Source organism: Fundulus heteroclitus, chromosome 16 (genome assembly GCF_011125445.2).
Source record: "Fundulus heteroclitus isolate FHET01 chromosome 16, MU-UCD_Fhet_4.1, whole genome shotgun sequence".
NCBI lineage: Eukaryota > Metazoa > Chordata > Actinopteri > Cyprinodontiformes > Fundulidae > Fundulus > Fundulus heteroclitus.
In genome coordinates this window covers 11,807,108-11,831,201 of record NC_046376.1, presented here as the reverse complement: position 1 = coordinate 11,831,201, position 24,094 = coordinate 11,807,108, and the positions used below count along the sequence as shown (strand labels likewise).

General features: G+C 42.4%; 1 protein-coding gene and 1 long non-coding RNA gene across 3 annotated transcripts in view; one reads left to right on the top strand and one right to left on the bottom strand.

Moving 5' to 3' along the window:
• mrc2 (mannose receptor, C type 2) overlaps positions 1-8,793 on the top strand; it is a 52,753-nt gene extending 43,960 nt beyond the window's left edge. Inside the window, exons 28-29 of one of the 2 annotated variants that reach the window (XM_036147799.1) lie at positions 6,429-6,455; positions 6,551-8,793. In XM_036147799.1, coding sequence (XP_036003692.1) covers positions 6,429-6,455; positions 6,551-6,768 — 245 coding nt within the window. In that variant the 3' untranslated portion in view covers positions 6,769-8,793. Of the gene's footprint in view, positions 1-6,428; positions 6,456-6,547 lie in introns of both variants that reach the window. The other variant, XM_036147798.1, reaches the window with a different exon arrangement.
• A 7,691-nt stretch (positions 8,794-16,484) lies between these two features.
• On the bottom strand, positions 16,485-21,148 carry LOC118566376. Its single transcript, XR_004932966.1, has 3 exons — positions 21,029-21,148; positions 18,936-19,023; positions 16,485-16,514 (listed from the first exon to the last, which is right to left on the bottom strand). It is a non-coding gene; the product is annotated as an uncharacterized LOC118566376 (long non-coding RNA).
• Positions 21,149-24,094: the final 2,946 nt, after the last annotated feature.

The window sequence follows — 24,094 nt, the reverse complement described above, 5'->3', positions numbered from 1 at the left end:
AGCCCCTGGTTCCCTGGAGGTCCAAGGGCCAGCAGAACCAGGGGCCACATGGAGCACCTGTACCCAGGGATGGTGCACCCTGGCTGGGCAACGACTTCCATGCATCACCCCCTGGTTCCCTGGAGGTCCAAGGGCCAGCAGAACCAGGGGTACCCATGGAAGACCTGTACCCAGGGATGGTGCACCCTGGCTGGGCAACGACTTCCATGGATCAGCCCCTGGTTCTCTGGAGGTCCAAGTGCCAGCAGAACCAGGGGCCACATGGAGGATCTGTACCCAGGGATGGTGCACCCTGGCTGGGCAACGACTTCCATGGATCAGCCCCTGGTTCTCTGGAGGTCCAAGGGCCAGCAGAACCAGGGGCCACATGGAGGATCTGTACCCAGGGATGGTGCACCCTGGCTGGGCAACGACTTCCATGCATCACCCCCTGGTTCCCTGGAGGTCCAAGGGCCAGCAGAACCAGGGGTACCCATGGAAGATCAGTACCCAGGGATGGTGCACCCTGGCTGGGCAACGACTTCCATGGATCACCCCCTGGTTCTCTGGAGGTCCAAGGACCAGCAGAACCATGGGCACCCATGGATGATCTGTACCCGGGGATGGTGCACCCTGGCTGGGAAATGACTTACATGGATCAGCCCCTGGTTCTCTGGAGGTCCAAGTGCCAGCAGAACCAGGGGCCACATGGAGCACCTGTACCCAGGGATGGTGAACCCTGGCCCGCATAGAGGTGGGCTGAGCACCCCCTTGGACCTCCAGAGAACCAGGGGCCACATGGAGAACCTGTACCCAGGGATGGTGCACCCTGGCTGGGCAACGACTTCCATGGATCACCCCCTGGTTCCCTGGAGGTCCAAGTGCCAGCAGAACCAGGGGCCACATGGATGATCTGTACCCGGGGATGGTGCACCCTGGCTGGGCAACGACTTCCATGGATCAGCCCCTGGTTCTCTGGAGGTCCAAGGGCCAGCAGAACCAGGGGCCACATGGAGGATCTGTACCCAGGGATGGTGCACCCTGGCTGGGAAATGACTTACATGGATCAGCCCCTGGTTCTCTGGAGGTCCAAGGGCCAGCAGAACCAGGGGCCACATGGAGGATCTGTACCCAGGGATGGTGCACCCTGGCTGGGAAATGACTTCCATGGATCACCCCCTGGTTCCCTGGAGGTCCAAGGGCCAGCAGAACCAGGGGCCACATGGAGCACCTGTACCCAGGGATGGTGCACCCTGGCCCGCATGGAGGTGGGTTGAGCACTCCCTTGGACCTCCTGGGAACCACATGGAGCATAGACTTAGAAAATAGCATGAAGACCCATTGCCATTTAGGATCACCTTACAATGACTCCTAGTGACAGGCTGGACAAAGATTGGCACATGTGCATATCATTGTTCTGGTCTCAACTTAAACACTTAGAAAAATTAAGGCCATTGCCAATTAGGATCATCTAACCAACCATCCCTCGTGGCAGGCCGCCCCTCCCCCACACACTCCCAATGGACCAGCAGCACTTAGACTTAGAAAATATCATGAAGACCCATTGCCATTTAGGATCACCAGCCAACGACCCCCTAGTGACAAGCCACCCCTCCCCCACACACACTCTCCCAATGGACCAGCAGCAGTCATAGACTTAGAAAATAGCATGAAGACCCATTGCCATTTAGGAACACCAACCAATGACCCCTAGTGACATGCTATTAGTCTAGTGGCTCCTTATAGATGTATGGATGCGAGAAGAACCAAGGGCACCCATGGAGGATCTGTACCCAGGGATGGAGCACCCTGGCCCGCATTGAGGTGGGCTGAGCACCCCCTTGGACCTCCAGAGAACCAGGGGCCACATGGAGCACCTGTACCCGGGGATGGTGCCCCCTTGCCCGCATGGAGGTGGGCTGAGCACCCCCTTGGACCTCCAGAGGACCAGGACATTGATAATTGTTTTCCAGCTTCTGTACATACTCTTGATGGCCATGGTGATTAGAGACACCGCCCCCCAACTGCGGGGCCGGGGTTCGATACCACCCTTGGCTGTCAAGGTTTCAGCTGAGTATACCTGTCTCATCAGAGACATAACAAGGATACGTCCCATTGCATCACGTGACCCCTGTAGTCGAGTGGTTAGTGCTCCCGACTCTCATGTGGGAGAACAGGGTTCGACTCCTGGAGCTGACAACACTTTTCCCTTTGCAATATATGGACAGTCGAAGATAAAATTACTATGAGCCATTGTATCAGCATGGTTCCCCAGCAGCCAAGCGGTTAAGGTTCCTGGCTGGAGATGGAAGTGGATCTGGTTCGAGTCCCAGATGGGTCTTCCTTGCAGTAAGAGCGTTGACTACTAGACTACTGGAACCATTTTATTTATTAATAGGGTTATTGCCATTTAGGATCACCATCCAATGACCTCCAGTGGCAGGCCGCCCCTCCCCCTCACACACACTCCCAATAGACAGCAGCACTCATAGAAAATAGCATGAAGACCCATTGCCATTTAGGATCACCAGCCAACGACCCCCTAGTGACAGGCCACCCCTCCCCCACACACGGCCAATGGACCAGCAGCAGTCATAGACTTAGACAATAGCATGAAGACCCATTGCCATTTAGGATCACCAGCCAACGACCCCTGGTGGCAGGCCACCACTCCCCCACACACACACTCCCATTTGACCAGCAGCACTCAAACTTAGGTTAAGGCCCATTGCATCACGTGACTGCAGTAGTCGAGTGGTTAATGCTCCCGCATCTCATGTGGGAGAACAGGGTTCGACTCCTGGAGTTGACAACACTTTTCCCTGTTTAGTATGTGGACAGTCCAAGATATAATTACTATGAGCCATTGTATCACCATGGTTCCGGTAGCCTAGTGGTCTGTGCCCCGGCGTGTGCCCCCAGCGACCGGGGTACGATTCCGGCCTATCGGAACCTTTTTTTTTTTTTTTGTCCTTAGTTAATTTAATCCTCCGGAGAACCAGGAGAGCCCCTGAATTTAGACTGGAATCCCCACAGTGGACTGGAATCGATGGTATAAGGACTATGAGCCGTTGTATTAGTGGTGGTTCCGGCAGTCGAGCGGTTAAGGTTCTTGGCTCGAGGTGGACGCGGATCTGGTTCGAGTCCCTACCAAACAGGTACTGCTCTTCCCTGCAGTAAGAACGTTGACTACTAGACTACTGGAACCATTTTATTTATTTTTTCTGGGGGGAAAAAATATAGATCATAACCTGCCTTTGGACGCTGCAGCCCCAGAGAACCAGGAGGGAATCGATGATATAAGGACTATGAGCCATTGTATTAGTGGTGGTTCAGGCAGTCGAGCGGTTAAGGTTCCCGACTTGAGCTGGATGCTGATCTGGCTCGGGTCACGTCCTAACAGGTACTGGTCTTTCCTGAAGTAAGAACGTTGACTACTAGACTACTGGAACCATTTTATTTATTTATTTTTTCGCCAATGCCTGTCCCTGTTGGCGAAGTGGTCGAGGCAAACGACTCCCAAGCGGGAGATCCGGGTTCGATTCCCGATCCAGTCCAGCATTGGATGTCCTTCTAAGGACATCTTTTGCCACATCGGTGGCTATTTTTGTATTTTTATTTATGAATTGGATGGGCAAAAGGTGTATTGAGGTTTATGGCTCCGGTAGTCTAGTGCTCCTTATGGATGCACGGATGCAAGCCGAACCAGGGCACCACATGGGCCTTTCCTACCCAGGAAATGTGCACCCTAGGCCCGCAGGAACTTCTATGGAGAAGCCCCTGGTTCTCTAGAACCAACATCCATAACTGGACCCCCCCATCCCCCCCCCAAACACAACCCCAAGGGACCACCAGCACCTAAACACTTGGAAAAAAACATGAAGACCCATTGCCATTTAGGAACACCAACCAACGACCTCCAGTGGCAGGCCGCCCCTCCCCCACACACTCCCAATGGACCACCAGCACTCATAGACTTAGAAAATATCATGAAGACCCATTGCCATTTAGGAACACCAACCAACGACCTCCAGTGGCAGGCCGCCCCTCCCCCACACACTCCCAATGGACCACCAGCACTCATAGACTTAGAAAATATCATGAAGACCCATTGCCATTTAGGAACACCAGCCAACGACCTCCAGTGGCAGGCCGCCCCTCCCCCCACACTCCCCCAATGGACCAGCAGCACTCATAGACTTAGAAAATAGCATTAATATGCACATGATACCCACGTGACACACAATAATCCCTTGTGGTATGTTTAACATGCCATAATACCAAAGTGGCACACAATAGTCCCTTGTGGCATGACCGGTTTTCACTAAGACCCTTAACTAAATTTGGTTGAGTCCATGATACGATTGACACATGTGTCAATCTGTATCATGGTCTCAACTTAAACACTAGGCCATTGCCAATTAGGATCACCGGCCAATGACCTCCAGTGGCCGGCCGCCCCTCCCCCACACACTCCCAATGGACCACCAGCACTTAAACACTTGGAAAATAGCATGAAGACCCATTGCCATTTAGGAACACCAACCAACGACCTCCAGTGGCAGGCCGCCCCTCCCCCACACACTCCCAATGGACCACCAGCACTCATAGACTTAGAAAATAGCATGAATGCCCATTGCCAATTAGGATCACCAGCCAATGACCCCTCGTTGCAAGCCGCCCCTCCCCCACACACACTCCCAATGGACCACCAGCACTCATAGACTTAGAAAATAGCATGAAGACCCATTGCCATTTAGGATCACCATCCAATGACCTCCACTGGCAGGGCGCCCCTCCCCCACACACTCAATGGACCATCAGAACTCTATCACTTAGAAACTACAATTCAAATGGACATGATACCTAGTTGACACTCAATAATCCCTTGTGACATGCTTAACATGTACATAATAGCCGAATGGCAAACAATAATCCCTTGTGGCATGCCGCCCCTCCCCCACAAATGGACCATCAGAACTCTAACACTTAGAAAATGGACATAATACCTAGTTGACACACAATAATCCCTCGTGGCATGCTTAACATGTACATAATAGCCAAATGGCATACAATAGTCCCTTGTGGCATGCTCTCTGAAAACAAGGGCACTTTTTAACTTGTGATACAGTATCGCCATCTAGTGGATTTTGCCTATCATTGCAGTTTTACCGAAATGGCGTTAGGGGTTCCCGCATGGCTGTATTCAAAATGATACCGAAAAGGCCCATGCGGCTCTCCCCGCCACATAGGAACATTGACTGGCATGGCAGCATCAAAATGAATGGAAACGCTCTGCCACTTCGGAAACTCACCCTAACCCTACCCCTAATGTAACCCTAACTCTAAACAAAACCTAACCCTAATGTAACCCTAATGTAACCATAACCTAACCCTACTGTAACGTCTAACCCTAACCTGGATTGGGCTGCTCTCTGAACGGACAGTATAGTGAACAGATTACTCGCAGCCCATCTGGGCTTTGTTATCTCGCTGTGTGAAGAATGTCTCGTGTTGCGTGAGACGTGACAGCTCTGCCTGTTAAGTTTGTGGAAGGGGAAAAGCAAAATGTGCCAAAATATGGAGGCCATATTTAACGAGCCATCATTTAAGCGTACACAAGACCTCGGCCTCCTAGTTTGCTGCCACACACAGCATTTTCCATGTAGGCTTGAAGTTCAATTTCTGGTGCCTTCTAACCAGATTCATTGTTGAAGGGAGCTTTCTGTCGACAATGGCTTCCGTCTAAAACCAGATTAGATAATCTGGCCGTCTAAAACCAGATTAGATGCGTGCGTTAATAATAGTTGTCTCCTAAAAGGTTTCTCCCACCTGAGCTGTGGATCTCCTGCAGTTACCTTCTTGGCTGCTTCTCTTTTAATTCTCTCCTTGCCTGGTGTCATTTTTAGGTGAACAGCCATCTCTTGGGAGGTACAATACTCTTTTCTTATTGGATGATGGACTGATATGTTAAAAGCTTTGGTTATGCTCTTATAGCAGCTTTAAAGCTCTTGAAAATCGGCGCGTCCCAGACCTACACACAGTTTTCATTGTTCTTCATGCTGCTGTTTGTTTCGTAACACAGAACAGCTGGATGTCTGCTGAGGTTACATTACACAGCGCTGGACTTCGTTGATGAATTTCCGAAGCTAGGCGGTCGCTCTTGATTTTATTTGGCGGTATCTGACTAAAGAAACAAATGCACACAGCACTTTTCAGATTTTTATTTGTAAAATGCGTTGAAAAACGATGGATCGTTTTTCTTCCAGTTCACATTTACGGTGTGTTGGCCTATCAGTTAAAATCACTATAAAATACATGGAGGTTTGTGGCTGTAAAGTTACAAAAAGGGTTTGAAAACTTCGACAAGACACTGCATCATCATCAAAGATTGGTAACCTTTTGAGTAATAGTTAAGTAATCTTTTTTATTGTTTCCTTTTTGATTAGTAAGTGCTGAGAACTCCTCTTCAACATGTAAGTACTTTTTTTCAATCTACTGATAAATAAATTCCTTTTAGGATACGCTGTACAGTATCTAACGGTTCTTTCGTTTTTTTTTTCCCCAGTAGACGTCGACCACCTGCCCACTGTGATTGTCGTCATTGTGGCGGCTTTGGTGCTGCTTCTGCTGATAGCCACGGGGATCCTCCTGTACCGGCGGCGAACCGCAGGGTCGCGCGGTTCATTCGAGGGAGCCCGCTACAGCCGCACCAACTCAGGCCTCGACGAGCAGGCCGAGAAGAACATCCTGGTGTCCGACATGGAGCTGAACGAGCAGCCGGAGTAAGCCCCGGACCGACCCTGGACTGGACACAGACCCCACGCCGCCGGAGAGACTCAGATTCTCATACAATTTTTCTTACTCTTTTTAAACCAAACTTTTTTTTTTTTTTTTTTTTTTTTCAAATGCTAAAAAGCTGTGTAGAACACAGCAGATGTTTCTATTTTTTAATTGAATCGGAAGTTTTTGAAAAAAAAAAAAAAAGAAACGCACAAATCGGATACATCCATCTGCTTTTTCCAAAACTCATAGGAAGGATACAATTGATCTACTGTGAATAGTTTTATTACCGCTGAGAATAAAATTAGCACAAAGCCAGTCTTATGAAACAACCTCTTGCCTGTCCCCTAAAGTCAGTTTTAGCACACCGAGTTCCCTGGTCTTGTTTCTGTTCTGACTGAACAAAAAAACTAAAACCCGCTTTTACTTGTTTTTACTGTCTGAGTTGCCACATATTCTTCTCAAGGACCGCATTCCTCTGTAAAATTTAATTTGTGTTGTCATGTCAGTATTAACCCAAACTTGAACACGTTTTTTTCTTTCTTCTTTTTAATTTTCTTTGGTTTGTTTGGTATGATTCGTCGTTATCTGTGCAGCTGTGGAGAAGCGTAAGCCGTGATGCGTGTTTGTGGTTTCCATGAGCCTGCCTCTCTCCCTCTTCTCCGACCCGACACGTCAGCAAAGGCTGTCAGGCCGGCAGCAGAGGAGGAAGAAAGACATCCAGATGTGAACGCGTTAGAAGTGTAAAAGGGGCCGTTGACCTCAAACTGTCTGTGAGGGCGAACACTATAATTGTGCACATAAGTAGGACTTTGCATTGAAAGCTGGTCTTTAAATGGACTACGTTGTTGTAGTTTTTTTTTTTTTCTTTTTTAGTGCAGCATCACCCATGGGGGTTGTTTTGATACACAATCAGATTTTGGAGCCACTAAGGCGTTTTTTTTGCCTTTCGTCTTCATCAAAAGCGGGCAGTTTCTGCCTTAGCTCTTTGTTCCACCATCTGGAGCTGATTCAGCAGTTTTGGTGGAGTGCAGTCATTGTGTTCACACACGCTATAAAACCAGGTTTGAATTGGAAAGCTGTCTGATGCATCACGATTTTATGACCTCGCGGTTCACGTTTCTGGATGTTGCATCAGCTCAGTTTTTTTTTTTGTTTTTTTTCTGCCCTGAAGATGCACATTCATTTTGTTATCTGGAAGCAGCTCTACTTTTCCTGCAGCAATTGCCAACACTGGGAAGTCTTCGAGTTTGCCCCGCGAAAGAAAACATCTTTAATGGTGAATAGTGTGCCAAAGAGTATTGAAAGCCAAATTCACAAACCTGCCATCTGTGCTGGGTCTTTTGACATCTTGCTAAGATTTCAAACATTTAACCTTCCTCCTTCAGCTTGAGCCTTGGAGTACATTTCTCTCCCTCTCTCTGCTTGCAGGAATGCTTTGGAGCCATTTCAGTCTGAGGCTCTTGGTGTTTCACTGAGCTGCTGTGAAAAAAAAAAAAACTAAGACTGAGGGGGAAGGGAGGAGGAGAGGTGTGTGTGTGTGTGTCTGTGTGTGTGTGTGTTCGTTGTGCATACGCGGTCTCCAGCTGTGGAATGTTGAGTCGGCAAGAAGAGCTCAGTGGCACGTCTGGAACCAATCAGAGAAGGAGAGCTTAGGGACAGGAAGGGTCAGAATAGGGGGGGTAAAAAAAAAAGGGAAAAGCAGAATGGGGGAGAAAATGGAGTAAATGGCGGAGTGCGAGGAGGAGACAGGGATGTAGGTAGAGAAAAGGAGGAGTTTAACAGCAGCAGCAGCAGCAGCAGCGTGGCCTCTGCTGGTGGATTGGTGTAGGGGTCACGGCAGCTGATCCAACTGGGAGGATTTAATGATGCAATAGCGCGCTCGCTTTGTTCCCCTATTGTCTGTGAAACAGGTCTGGTCTCCCTGTGGATAAACCCAAAGGACCTGTTGGAATTTGTAAGATTTTTTTTTTGTTGTTGTTGTTGTTGTTGACATTTTTATAAGAAATTAATAAAGCTTATGTCCTCAGATTCTGAGTTCACATCGGCTTTTATTCCACGGATGAATAAAAAGTGTTCAGGAAATCTTTCAGCAGTTCAATGATTTTTTTTTCAGCGGAGTCAAAAATTAAGTGACTATCCAAACTAAATATGCATTGTAGTGTCGATTTGATTCCACAAGAGGGCACACCTCACCCAGTGTATTTATCCCACTGACTGACTGCTCTTTAGCTTCACTGGGTTTTGTCTGTTTTCCATCTTAGATGGACAAACGGATGGATATTTATCATGCTGAAAATAGAGCAGGCTATAAAGTCTCAAAGTAGAAATAATATTCAAACTTCCTGAGGCCAGGAAAACGGACAAATTCCACTTTTTTCCCATATTTTTCAAACTTCTTTTAGGTAATTTGACATGCTTATCAAACTATGAACAACCTGATCTGTTTGATTTCAGAAGTCACATGGTTCACGTACGGTTGGACCATTCTGTGCTAAAGCCTGGATAGAACGTCTGGGGTGACATTACCAATAAATCAAATTACTCAGTTGTTTAAAACATCTGTTGAGGAGGCGGGGGAGGGTTTATGTAAATATGCAACGAAAAGAGTCAATTTTGAATCTTCTGGGACCAGTTTTCTGCCTGTTTGAGGTTTTTCTCTGGTTTGATACACCCAATTGATTTGAGGAGCTCATTACCCAGCCTCTGCAGAGCGTATCTATATGCTGAGGTAGTCTATCCATTAAAATCAGACTAAAAAAATTAATGAAAATGCACCATAAAATAGCTGCACAGACTTTACATTTTTGACTCATTCTGGAAAAATGTGGATCCCGGTCTCTTGTTTATACAGGGCCATAAATATTATTTTTTGATTAATAATCTTGTTAATTTTATTGTATTCCACAAACAAACTGTTTATGGTACTATAAAACAAAGATGACGGCTCAAAGGTGGACTGTTTGTTATATCTATATCTATCTATCTATCTATCTATCTATCTATCTATCTATCTATCTATATATATATATATATATATATATATATATATATATATATATATATATATATATATATATATATATAGATAGATTTATCTTTAATTAATTGAATCACTTCTATTGGCCTTCAACACTACACGAGAAAACAGAATACTGAAACTGTAGAAAACAAAAATTACATATACTAAAATTCACACTAAATAGAAAATTGTCACCAGAAAAAAATCTTTTTTCAATAATGCATTGGGTTTGCCATGCGGGTGTTACCCTACGGATTAAGTGAAAAACTTAATGTAAAATATATATGTTTAAAACCTTTTAGTATTTTAATCCCTTCTTATTTAAGATTGTTGTATATTATGATGTAACAACATACCTGGACTACTTGTGACTGAAACACTGGAGATGATGAGACAATGAATGTCATGAAAAAGAATAATGAATTAGTTCAATCAATTTCAATAGGTCTTTGTCTCTGAGATCTCCCTTTTTTGTTGAACAATCCATTATATCTTCTCTTCTTTATATTTATTTATTTATACAACCTTACTGGATGAAAAGATGCATCTCCAAGGGCTTCTTTTCATTCATTTAAGCATCAAACATCGTATCATTCACAGAACGGACGCTTTGAGCTAACAGAACCACGATGATAGACGTGAATGCGGCTGAATTTAGTATTTCATCCGAGAGGCAGATACCTTTTTGATCTGGTGTCTCACTGGGACTCCGATGAATAAAGTGGTCCCAAATCATCCAATGGCCGCATCCATCTTGTCTCCATAGTTTATCAAGTAGAAAAGGCCATTTTAGATTAAAGCCCCAGATGTTGACTCAGCAACAATTACTAGTTCTCCCGAGCTAGATTTGACCCTGAGAGGTCACAGTCTGGTAACCTCTGAGGTTAATGGATTCTCCAGAGAGGCCATCTGCGGCTCGCTCCAATTGGCGGCTGCTTAGATGCCAAGACCAGGGTGTAAAGCACAGGGGAGAGTTGCTGGTTGGGATAGGATTCCTGTGCAAATATTAATTTTTCTACATGTAGATAGTAAATAACCTCTTTAGCTAATCTAGTTTATCCCACTTAATTGCTTCTCGGGTCAATTGCTCTTGATCGTTGCCTTGTTAAACAGTTTCTGGCTCTGCTCTGTTCATAATTACCCGAAGCCAAACGTGAAATTTACAGCAGTGGTTAAAGCAACGCGTCTGCATGTCACACTGCTTCATCCACCGGCATGTTGGAACGGGTCAGCTCACTGAGGCACCTGGTCAAACGGGCGCTCGCTGCCTCCTCTTGCAGGAGGGACCTGCACCTCTGCAGCATCACATCCGAGGCAGTTAAATTGCTTGTTATTCAAATCCACATGGCTCTGTGTAATCCATCTCACTTAGGATGGATGTCACAAATCAACCCCCTCCCGTCGCGCGTACCTAAGGAATGCAGGGCGTTTTGTGCTTTTTAGCAGTGGTTTTAAAGTTTCACAAGCCTGACTCTTATCATCTTGAATGTGTCAGCTTATGTTTTTTATTATATTATTTTTACAGTTTATGCATGTTTTTGTTCAGGGATTTCAGACTGAGCTCAAGATGCATCTTTAATAGGGAACGAATCGAATAACCTCTTGTGTTGTTCTTTGAGTGCATTGCACATTAATGTGACAGCACTTTGTTGATCTTGGCTTGGCAGGTGTTTCGTACTGCAGATTGCATGTGCAGATCATCCGAGGAACAGATTTAGATGCTACTGTATGTTTCCCTGGCAACAGCTGAACGAAGTTTAAAGTTGTCGCCTCTCATTGCGGAACGATCCGACTTTTTACGCCACAGATGTTTAATGTGCCGTCTGTACAGTTTTTTTTTTAGCGCATTTCTTTGTGCCTTTTCCCATCTTGGCTCCTTACGTGCAGAACAGTTGTTTTTGTTTCTCATCTTAAAGACAGCTCATACTGGTGGAGGTCTGGGAGCAATCTCACCGCTTCATTTCTCCTCACACCCCTCTGAGCCACTTCATGATTAATTAACCAACAACAGAGAAAGGAAAGGAGAGTGAAACTCTTCACTCGTGCTCAATCAATATCCTCTTAATTTGCGAGCTTGATGTTCAGATCATACTCTTATGTCACTCACAAGCTGCTGTTTATCCCCCCCGCTTCCCTTGCCTCCCTCCTGAACTTTTCTGCCTGTATTGTTGGCGCTGCTGGGTTGTGGGAGGGGACGAATGAGGAAAAGCAGCATTAACAAGTGAAATTAAAATCCCATTCACTCTCCTCAGTCATCCTCCATTTGGAGGCCGGCCAAAGGAGAAGCAGCTGTTGGTCTGGCACTGGAAGAGAGACGCGGCCAGACTGAGAAAAGGAAAAGAGGAAGGCAGAAAGGAACAGGATCATGCTCCCTTCAGTGCGAAAACCAGCGGGAGAGAAGCTTTTATCAAAAGAAGGCGCCTGACAAAACATATACGTTTTTTCTACCCTCCAAACTGTTGTTTGAGCAAATAGAATCAATTGGCTTCAGTTTAAAGTGCAGTAGCCTATATAATATTTGATTTTACTGACCAGGATAATGCCAGAACAAACTGTTTTGCACCCATTGATTTTTGTAACTCCTTTTCACGCTGCATCATTTGTCCTTTTTTGCTGCATTTTGGGGTCATCTGAAGCATTTAAGTTCCACTTACTTGTTTTGCAAAATTGATTGGAAGAAGGTCTTAAACATGTTGACGAAACCAGTTTTGAACAAGTTGAGTCTAAACCCTCTCTCACAATGGAAATGAAAGAAGAAAAAAAAGAAGAGTTTTCAAATGATGACTCTTTTTCGCAAGGTTAGTTTCACCAACAGAAGTAATTTGCTGCTGGAGATGTATCTAGTCATGCAGATAAATTTGGCTTATTATGGGCATCCGAAAGGTTTTGGAATAATTGCCCGTAACAAATCTGCGCTGCCACTCAAAATCTGGCGATAGCTGAGGAAACCCTTTTGCATGTGATTATTTCTGATTAAACGTATGTCCTGATGACACACCGTTGAGAGGAAATGTGGGAGAGAAACACCCTCAAGGTAAGTCAGATGGAAGTGTTTGTTTTTGACATGACATATTAGGAAGTTAATTTTCTCCTCGATGAAGTCAATAATGAAGCTACAGCTGCCTGTAGCTCTGTGTGCTCAGTTTTTGCTTTAACACCCTCCGTAAAACCTTTGCATATCTGCCTTTCGATCCAATGGTGTCGGACAACACAATGCTTTAAGGGAGTAAGACTTCATGTTAGACCTTTGACCCTAACCCCTGATATTTTTAGACATGTTGAAAGATTTCTCTGTTTCAGCACCACAGCTCTATCATATATAATTTACCACACATGCTACATTAGTAGCATTACTTGACATCACGCTACTCTATGTTGTCTGCACTTAAGGCCGGTTTATACTTGACGCACATACGCTCCACGCAGATATGAGACATGCAGACACACCTGGAGCATTTATGCCCCGTGCGTTTTTTTTCTCCTAAGTAGCACTATTCTCCTAGACTGTAGAGGGCAGCGTTGTGCTCCTAAGCCAAGCGTACTACACCCTACTACATGTAAAAGTAGAATTTTTTTTTAACATCTTCCTTTCCTTTCTTCCAAAAGTGACGGCGATTTCTGTACAGGGATTGTTAACGATCTGTGATCTTTATAGGCTGAATCATAAAAATGTCTTTATTTACAAACCTCCGCCAGAAGGAGCTCTTGCTTGTCCGCCATGTTTTTCTACACCGGACTGTCTGCATAATTAAGAATATTCCTAGGTGCACGGAGCTGAAACTTTTGGCCGGAGGGGTGTGCTGCACAGAGGGCCGTGGTAGCCATGCGGATGTGTCAGCCATAAACCGGGCTTTAGACCCATGTAACAAGGATGATCATTATGCCCACACACCTGGATAGATAAAAAATACTGACAGCAGCGTGCATAGAAAGTGCTCTTGGACTAATGCTTCTGTGTTTTTTGTGTGTCTACTCTGTCTACTAAATCCCCAACACACCAGCAAGGATATAAACTCATACTGAGCCGGGTTCTGGTGGAAGTTGTTCCTGTTGAAAGGGAGTTGTTCCTTTCCACTGTCGCCACACACTTGCTCAAGAAGCTGGATTGTTGAACCGGATTGTTGCGGTTCAATGCAATTGACTGTGCTTCCTAAGATATTTACTAGCTGGCATTGCCAACTGAATTTGACTGCATATGCTAACTAGGATTCAAGTTGAATATATAGAATTAATTTTGAACTTGTAACCGTGGCTGAACTGTTTGGCATGACTTGGAACCATTTGTAAAATGTATTGAGATTACATTTATTTTATCATACAATTAAACTGTTTAAAAATGCTTTTTGTAAAGAATTCAAAATCATTTTGATGGTATTATAATTCTCTAGCACTTTTATATGTATAAAACCATTCAAACAATGCAATTCAATAGTTTGTACATGATAAAATAGAAAAAAAATACAATCTTGAAACACAAGAAGTACATTAAAATAATTTTATTAGAATACATGCTGTCCTTAATGAAGAGTATGCAATAATATTTTTTTACCTGTTTTCTGCAAATTCCCTGTTGTCAAGGAACGGAGTCCAGAGCTGAGGAGCATAAGAGCACAATGTTGTTTATTCTATTTCTGTTTCATTTAGCCCAGTGGATGATTCATCACTGCAGAGTAGCACCCTGTAATACAGAATAATTATCTCAAACCAGAGACAACAGTCAGACCAATTGTAGATCAACATACTGGAGTAAAGGTCTACACCAGTTTCTGTAAATCACACTAACAGCCCGATTCCATGTTTATCTTTAGCTATAAGTAGAGTAGGGTTAAATCAAAGTTCTTGAAATTCTGCCCAATCTGGAAGAAACAAATCAATCTATTAAAAATATCAGAAAATACACACCAGAAATAACTTCTAAAATATAATTCAAAGCAAGGCAAGTTTATTTGTATAGCACGTTTCAGTACAAGGACTGCCAAGTGGTTTACATGATTACAACATAGAAAAACATAATATAACCAGAAAAAACGGTGAATAAAATGCAGGCAAATTAAAACAAAAGTAAACATAGGAAAATGGAAACTATAAGCAAATATTAATGATTTTAAAACAGTTGGACTACACACTTAAACTAAAAAAGGCAACCCTAATCCAAATGTTTTTCATTTAGGTTTAAAAGAATCAGACTTTCAGCACTTTTAAAGTCTTCTGTAAGTTTTTTTCCAGATAAGTGGAGCATAGGCACTAAATGCGGGTTCTCCGTGTTTGGTTCTGGTTCTGGTTCTGCAGAGTAGGCTTGAATCAGAAGACCTGGGTGTTCTGGAGGGTTGATACGCTGACAGCAAATCATTAAAACTAAACCACCAGTATTCTGCAATATCAGCGTCACCGGATGAATTGAGACGTCAAGCTCAGCTTTGTGCTTTTCACATGCTGAGGAGAAAGAATGAAGGAAGAATGACTCACACACAATTAATGGGAGAAACTAAGGATGTGGTAAAACTTCAAAAAGGAGAAAATACGTCACATTGCAGAACCCTTTTATTCCATGTCAGGCAATCCTTAAGCAGCAAATGATTTTTGATACAGCATTGATATTTTATTATTTTCTTGTTTTAGTGTTGGATTTAACATCTCCAAAGCCAGTTCTTTATATAAAAAAAAAAAAAAAAAAATTTAAATGTGTCAAATTAGTGTCAAGAGGTGAGCTGAATAAAAAAGTGCAACTGGTGGCACTGGGTTTTATTTTGCCATGTTAGAGTAAAGGGGGATGAACAGAAATGCTTCTGATATTTTTAAACGATATTCATGCTACAAAATTACACGCTACTTCCTGTTGGTGTGACGTTTAAAATACAATGCGGGCAATGAAGTTTGTAGCTGCAAGACAGTGTTTGCGAGGTTTGCAGAGTTTTATCTAATTTGCCTTCTTTAGTGTTGCAGATTATGAAAGATTGCACCACCTGCATTACAGAGGGAGAAGGGCTTTGGTAGACTTAGTAGTAAACAGTGATGTAGCGAGCTAAAGTGGGGGAAAAAGCAGCCTCTGATGTCTCTGGCACTCTGGATGGAGTAAGGCAAGGCAAGGCAAGGCAAGGCAAGGCAAGGCAAGGCAAGGCAAATTTATTTATATAGCACAATTCAGTACAGGGACAATGCAAAGTGCTTTACATGATTAAAATATAGCAAATTAAAACAGAATAAAAGCAAGTAGGAATAAAATGTAGATAGAAAATAGAACAAAAAAGTGGTGATTCAGTTAACTAGAACAGTTGAAGGCAATCCTAAACAAATGTGTTTTTAATCTTGATTTAAAGGAACTCAGACTTTCCGCACCTTTACAATTTTCTGGAAGTTTGTTCCAGATAAGTGGAGCATAGGAACTAAATGCTGCTTCTCCTTGTTTAGTTCTGGTTCTAGGTATGCAGAGCAGGCTGGAGCCAGAAGACCTGAGTGGTCTGGAGGGTTGATACACTGATACACTGAGTAGAGAGGTGGCTAAAATCTAACAGTATTTTAAAGTTCATATAAAACAAATGAATCATAAAATCTTCATGTTTTTTGCACCTTTAGAAATGAATTTGAGCAGCACTTAGAGGGAGGCTGTCAAATTGTAATTAAGCTCCACCTGCTTTATGCTGCAGACGTCCATACCGTTGAGTGTTCTTGCCGATAATTGCAGCTGTTGTGTCATCATGCAGCATGGGGTCTCTTCTTCCACTTGTTGTCTCTGTAACTGAGTCAGTATGATAATTTATGTAGCCAGTGGGTTATCTGAAAAGCACTTCACAGCTCCACCGGGCAGCAATCTGACATTGATTTTAAATCAAACTTGTTCTTATGGCCACAAATAAAAGCCCTGTGTGCCATTTCTCCTTAGAGAGGGGATTAAATTCCCCAATCTTTGTCAAAATCAAAGGCTGCACACTTCAAAGTTCCTGGATCAGCAGAAACTCCCAATGAGTGCCAACAGAAGAGCAAACAAGAAAAAAAAAAAAAAAAAAGCTTTGCTCTCGCTATGCTGTCCAAACTCATTTTAACTGCAGCCCCTTTTTCCTCCGTCCCCTCGTCTTCTAAGAGTTTGGTGGCCTTGTGCAGCAGATTCAGTCTGCATGTGTGCTCCTTTCTGACAGCCAGTTGTTTTTGAAAACTAGCAAGGCCTTGAGAAAAAGATAGTACTGCACAGCCAGGCTGGTGAAGGGGTGGGAGTGGGGGGGGGGGGCTCAGGACTGTGTGGTGCACTTATCTCCTCCGTCCAGACGAGAACATGTTTTTGCCTGCAGGATGCTGCTCACTCTCAGGCCAAGGACGGTGGCCATGTGCTGGAAGGGATTATGGGCACATTGTTTCTGGTCTGTGTCCTCGGGGGAAGGGAAGGAATGGTGGTTTTGTTTGCTGGCCATTTTTCAGGTATGTAATTAGCATCCTTAATTGCCCTAATTAGGTCTCACATTGTTTGCTCAGATTTCAGCAGCACCCCCCCTGTTATGGACTCATGATAAAACAATACGTGAGCTGAGATTCAGTAGAGAAAGAGAAATATTCATCAGGATTATCACTTGCTATGAAGAAGATTCCTCTTGACGTTATTTTGGAAATTTGACATGGTCGAAATTGGACAATTCTTAAACTTAACCTGTTTAATCGGTAACCGGTCGATCAGGTACTCAAAATGCCAATTGCTTTCATTGTGGAAATACTGTAGAGCCAAGAGCCAACTCGTGCAAGTGGATTTTTTATTATGTGGCCTTGATTTATTAACAATGGTAAAACAGCTTTTCACCATTGTCAAGCCTGACAAGAGGTCTAGCTGGTGGTTAACTCTGTCAACATAACATCTATTTAAGAAATACTATGTGGCTTGCTTCAAAATAACAGTCAAACATAGATAAAATGGATCAAGCTTGACAAACACTTCACCAGATGAGATGCATCTTCTGTCCAGAGGTGGGTAGAGTAGCCAACAATTGTACTCAAGTAAGAGTAGCTCTAATTCAACATATTTTTACTCAAGTAAAAGTAAAAAGTTGTCAGCCAAGAAATTACTCAAGTAAGAATAAAAACGTATCCAGTAAGAAGGCTGCTCAAGTACTGAGTAACTAATCAAAACAGCTGATGATTTAATATTTAAAAATGATGTAATCTGACAGACAAAATGATAAGGCTACGTGCAAATTCTGGTATTTTAAAGACAAAAGATGCACCATAGACACAAACGACGAAATAAACAATTTTCTAAATATATATATATATTTTATTTTAGCAAAATTGAACTTGAAAGCAATACTTACAGCAGTTAATGTATATACAGTATGTTAAAATAGTGCAAAGTATTTCCATTGACTACACTGTTTATTGTACATTTATTAGACCTTCAAATGGCTCAATGAGATCACCAGATAGAAAATAACATTAAAAGTACAAAGTTTGTGTAAAAATAAGAAGTCTCACTTAGACTTAGACACATAAACTCTAGGGTTTTGTCTCTGTGGGGCATTTTTGGTTAAAACAAGTAAGTAAGTAAGTAAGTAAGTAAGTAAGTATGTATGTATGTATGTATGTATGTATGTATGTATGTATGTATGTATGTATGTATGTATGTATGTATGTATGTATGTATGTATGTATGTATGTATGTATGTATCTATGTATCTATGTATCTATGTATCACTGTGCTACTGGCACATTTATAGAGTAATTCTTTTGCCAGAATTTCATCTGAAATGTTGATTACACACATATTGTACCCCCATTCAAAATGTAAATTTTTTTTGTTGTTGTTTGTTTTTGTTTGTTGTCTTTTCCCTAAAAAGAACATTTGGATTAAGGCGATCTGTCATGAACCCAAATGCAGGGAGGAGGCAGCAGGAGAAAATAAACAACTTTATTTAAAAAAACAAAAATCAAAAACTTTCAAATATGTTGTCAGATTTAGTCATTTTACAGCCACAAACTTCTGTCGTGTATTGGGATTTTATGTGATAAACCGGCTCATTAACACACACTGGTGCAGTGAAACAAAAACAATAAATGGTTTTCCAAACCTTCACAACTAAATTCTGAAAAGTGTTGCATGCATTTACATTCAGTCAGCTGTATTCTGGTAATCAAAAATACAAAATACTACATTTGGAAGTTACCTAAATCTTACCTGTGTGAAATACACATAATCCCTCTGTTTTATTAAGGAGTGGCAGAAAGAAAGCTGTTGAGAAGGAAGGCCATGCTTACCAAAAGCCCTGTTTACCAAAAGGAATGTAGGAGACAGAGAAAACATGTGGAAGAAGGTTATCTGGTTAGATCACACACACACACATTGAACATACACAAACTAAAGTCCAAAGGGATCCAAAATACCAAACCAGAAGAGGATCCCAGGGAACTGGGCTGGTGTGTATGACAGTATGACACTGAATGAGAAAACCAAGACGTATCTACATTTGCCAGCTTGATTCCCGGACTGCCAGACAGGTGAGTTCACAGGCAGATTGGAGACAGCTTGCCAGGAGCTGAACCAAGGAAGGCAGCTACCGGGAACACTGGCCCTACCAGAAGTGAACACTAGCAGACATACCTTGGAATACACAGAAACTTAAATACTTCAGATTGTGAAACAAAAGCTAACGAAGAAACAGGAAATCAGCAACTAAGATCTATCAAATGTAACTAAAGACTGCATCTCAGAGTAGAATAAATATACACACAAAACACTAAAGTACAGAAAGAAAACTACAAGAAATCTTGCAACTAAGGACATGACTGAATATGAAAAGCAGCGACTGACAAATTCTAAAATAAAGGAAACCACAAGACCAAAAGTACCAAAGATTATAAAATGATCTTTGACAATTTTTAATGAGGCTCTGCAAGATTATATTTTCCGTTTTTCCACTCATCTCAGCATCTAAGCATTCAGTAACTCTTACTTTGAATGTGCCCTATTTGCACTGACAACCCAGTTACAAGCAAAGAGAGCAGCTTTCAGACATCCCATGCAAGCAAGACTCAGCCCTCGGGGAACAATAAGCACTAAGCATCAGAGCCCTAACGATCGGCTGGTAGCCCGATGGTCCTCTCTTGCATGTGAACAACCAGTTTTGATTGTCACAGTTAAACTTGTAGATCCGCTATGCTAAACTATTGCTTAATAAGAGTTTCCTGATCACTCTTCAGACTGAAGAAGCCTCTTGGAGAAGAGACGAAATGTTTCAACACAGAAGAACCTGTCCAGAGGACCTACACCTTTTTTTTGTAACCTGGATTACTGAGATGCATCAGGACACTAACGTTAGGTCATAAGTGTCTGAAATTGATGCTAAAGATAATTATTTCTCTGTACATCTGGAGATTTCATAATTCTGGGGGTTTTAATCAGATTATCATCATACAGAAAACAAAAAGCTGCCATCAAATTGTTACTTAGATGTAGGACTGTTTGTCTTGTAGATCATAGTATATGTCCATCTTCGCTTCTGCAGTATTATTCGTTCATCACTATTAGATGTGCTATTTTTCTCATAGTTTGAAATAAATACTGCACATATTAGAGTGTGTTTGTTTAAAAGTCAGTTGAAAGATCATGGATTCATCTCAACCTAAATTTGGTTTTATGCAGCCATCACCCAATCAGATGTTTGTGTTATAATCAGCGAGACTGATTGAGTCATGTAAATTAAAGTCATTTTAATTTATTTTTATTTTTTTCTTTTTTTTTGTTCATGCGATGGTATTTTTTTTTTTGTGCACTGCATGATGGTGCGGTCGTTACTTCTGTTGCCTTGAAGCAAGTCATTCCTGGCATCAAGTTCGAGTTCCTCTGTTGAGTTTTTTGGTCAATTTGTTTTCCAGATGTTCGGTGGCAGAGAAAGAGGGTCCCTTTACTCAGTATATATTTCCAATAAAGCTATAATGATGGGATAAAATTGTTGCTGTTAATAAAAAGCTAACATCACCGCTCTGAGAGAGATCTAAATGTCCAATCAGAACCAGCTTCTCTGACCCTTTTAAAAAAGACACAGTGACCAGAACCAGCCTATAGAAAACCACAATCAACCTACTTCTAGCTTAATTATTTCCTTAACAAGGATGCACAAATAAGGAAGAAAAAAAAAAGGCAAATTATGAAGTTACAGTAATTTGTAAAAAGCTACAGCAGCTTTGCAGCTCATGGCTCAGGTGCCAAATTTGTTATTAACCCCTCAAAACATTGAGCCTATACACACACATACACTCGTGCACACCCACCGTCAAAGGCTGAGTAAGTTGAACCAGATACTGGAAGCAATAATACTCCAGTGGGAAATAAAGATAGGGCCAAGGGTGCTGAAGAAGGGAGATGAGGCTACTGCGAAGACACGCAGCGGAGCAACAACTCAATCCCAATTGTGTTTACTTTCACTAGTTTCCAGGGTGATGGAAGGAAGCTCCCTCCTGTAGAGAGAAAACCACTTAGAGGAGAGATTTGGGGGCTTTGAGAATATGTTAGGAGGAGTAGTGGTCCGCTGCTGGGAGCATGGGGGTGTGCAGCAGATTTCCCAGTATGGGGCTAGTTATTGTTGTGTGCTTGTGCTTTTTCAAATTTATTTATTGCAAGAATCAAGGCATTGCTTTCTTTACTGTGTAAATTCTGGGACGGTGCATATCATCATGTTCCACTAAAAAAAATACTATTGCTCAGTCTCAGTGCAAAGCAAATTTAAAATGAAGAATAGTTCGCACAATACTGTCTTACTATGCAGGAGCAAGAGTGTTTTCACCCACTTGTTGGCTTGGGAATGATTTGCAGTCGGGATATGCAGAGATGAGCTCCATTGTTGGCATAAATTGCTTGGCCCATGCATGCCGCCTCTCCACTGGGCAACCCCCCCTCCATACCGATCGATCTAATCCGTAGCTATAATGAGTTTCTCTGTCTGAGGGTGAGGACTGGGCTGGGCTCTGAAGTGGAGAGGAGAATGAGCAGGAGAGGGTGAAGAAATCAGCAATGCCAGGCTTGTTGTCAGTAATGGAAAGGCAGACTTAGCACACCAAGAGGTAGCCGAGGTACTTACAGAGGCACAAAGCTGTGATCTGACAAATCAGTCCCTTCATGAGGTGACATTCCTCCATGAGGTGATGTGCTGAATTTCGCAACACACACACACACACACACACACACACATATATATATATATATATATATATATATATATATATATATATATATATATATATATATATATATATATATATATATAAACAAACCACCTTTACAGAAGTAATAAAGTGTAAAACAGGGTCTCGAAAAAAGCATATACACCCTTTTTTTTCACTTTCCTACTACACATTTCACTACATTTTGTGAAAAACAGGAATTATACTATGTGGTTTCCAACACTTCCTTCACTGCTATGAATCTATTTGCATCCCCTTCTCTCTCCCCTCTTGCTCTCATGTGCCTAAATATAATGTAGCGTAACCAACTGCCTTCATAAATCACCTAATTAGAAAAACAACGTCCACACGTTCGTAAATTAATCTCAGTGTAAACACAGGGCTGTGAAAGACTCACAAGTCGGTTCGAGAACATTAGCGAACAAACCGCATCGTGCCTCAAGATGGCGATGGGTTAAACGTCCCGGACGAAAAATGTGGTTTAATTCCATCACAGGAAAATAAATCACTTTAGGTTTAAAGTACAAAACTTTACATGGATAAAGGTAATTGGAATAAAGGCCCAATCGGAATAAAAAAGCATCATGTAAACAGGCCAATCGGAATATGAGGACTGAATTGATCTTAATCGGAAGGGAATTGTAATCCGAATAAGAGTTGTGGTTTAATAATGTGGTTTAATTTGATAATCAAATCTACGTGCATATAAATGCTTGTCATGCTCAAGTTATTCCGAATGTGGTAAATTTACCTGAGTGCGCATATGTGCCTGACGTAAACGTAAACGTGGTGGAAATACGGCGGGAAGCAAAACTGTCGGGGCTCCAGATACAACCTTTCTGTTCGAAAAAATAAAAGAGCTCAACATTGTAGTTTATTCAGTTTCAACCGCAATTAGAACATCGTAAAAGTCCATCCTGGGCGCTCGGAAGACAAAGGAACTCGTTTAATATTGCTATGTTTACTTTTTTTTTGTTTGTTTAGGGAAGTGCTTCTTCTTCTTCTTCTTCTTTATTTTTTAAGTAAATGTGATAACTGCGCATGTCAGAGGGGTTCTATTCCGAATAAACCAGGCGCATTTACATGTACATTATGATCGGATTGATTGTGTGCCCATATAAACGGTACTGTCCGATTATTTAATCCAAATACATTTTAATACGATCGTGGAATTTTGTGCATATAAACGTAGCTAATGTCACACTGAACCCAGTGAGCAGATTCCAAGCTCCAGTTTTAAAGAGGCAGTTTTAATCTCTGTTCAGGTTTGCAGAAAAAATAGATCAGCTGCATGACAGAGAGTATTCTACTCAAAATCTAATTGCTGTTGCCTCTTCGTGTAAGGCAGGACAAATTAGGTTTGTGCCTTGTTACTGTGCAGTCTGAAACTCTAAGTAAAAACACATTCAGTGGGTCTGCAACATCATAATAAGAAAAATGGATTCTGCGAATGCTCCGCCTTTTACCATATCAGGAACGGCCTTAAAAGCATCTTGCCTGCCCAGCTGGAAACAGCTACAGAGAGTGTGATAATAATAAAAAAAGGGCAGCACTGCTTTGCTCTTACAGAGGAAATGAATAACAAAGCAAAGGAGCTGAGACAGAACAGAGAAGACCGCATGTAGTTCATAGACAGACTGCCCATCATCTCCAAGAGGCACAGCTCTCTGCACATCAAGGTGGAAAACATGGAGATTTCTCCCAACATAATGTCTTACTGGGAATGTATTATTCATCGGAATCCTAAACGATCGACTCATATCGGGCATTTATGTCTGCGCTTATTGTGCAAATTTCTCACTTTCCAGGAACTCACAGAACATCAAAACCGTGGCCTGGCATTTGAGCTTAAACACGAGACGTTTTGACTATATATCTTAACTATGTTTGATCTTTTCTGTCAACTGGAGAAACGATAGCCGCGTCGTGAACAGGAATGACTGCATCAACAAAAATGAAACTCTATGGAATCACACACGTCTTTTCTCTGTGTTTTTGCAGTATTTGTTTTGTAAAATGTATGTTTTAACATTTGCAAATATAAATCATTATTTTTAAAATGCACACGGGGCTGCATATTGGCGTGGCAGCACTCTGGTCCTTGCAGCAATAAAAACTCGCCGTGCATGTGTGTGTGTCTGTGTGTGTGTGTGTCAG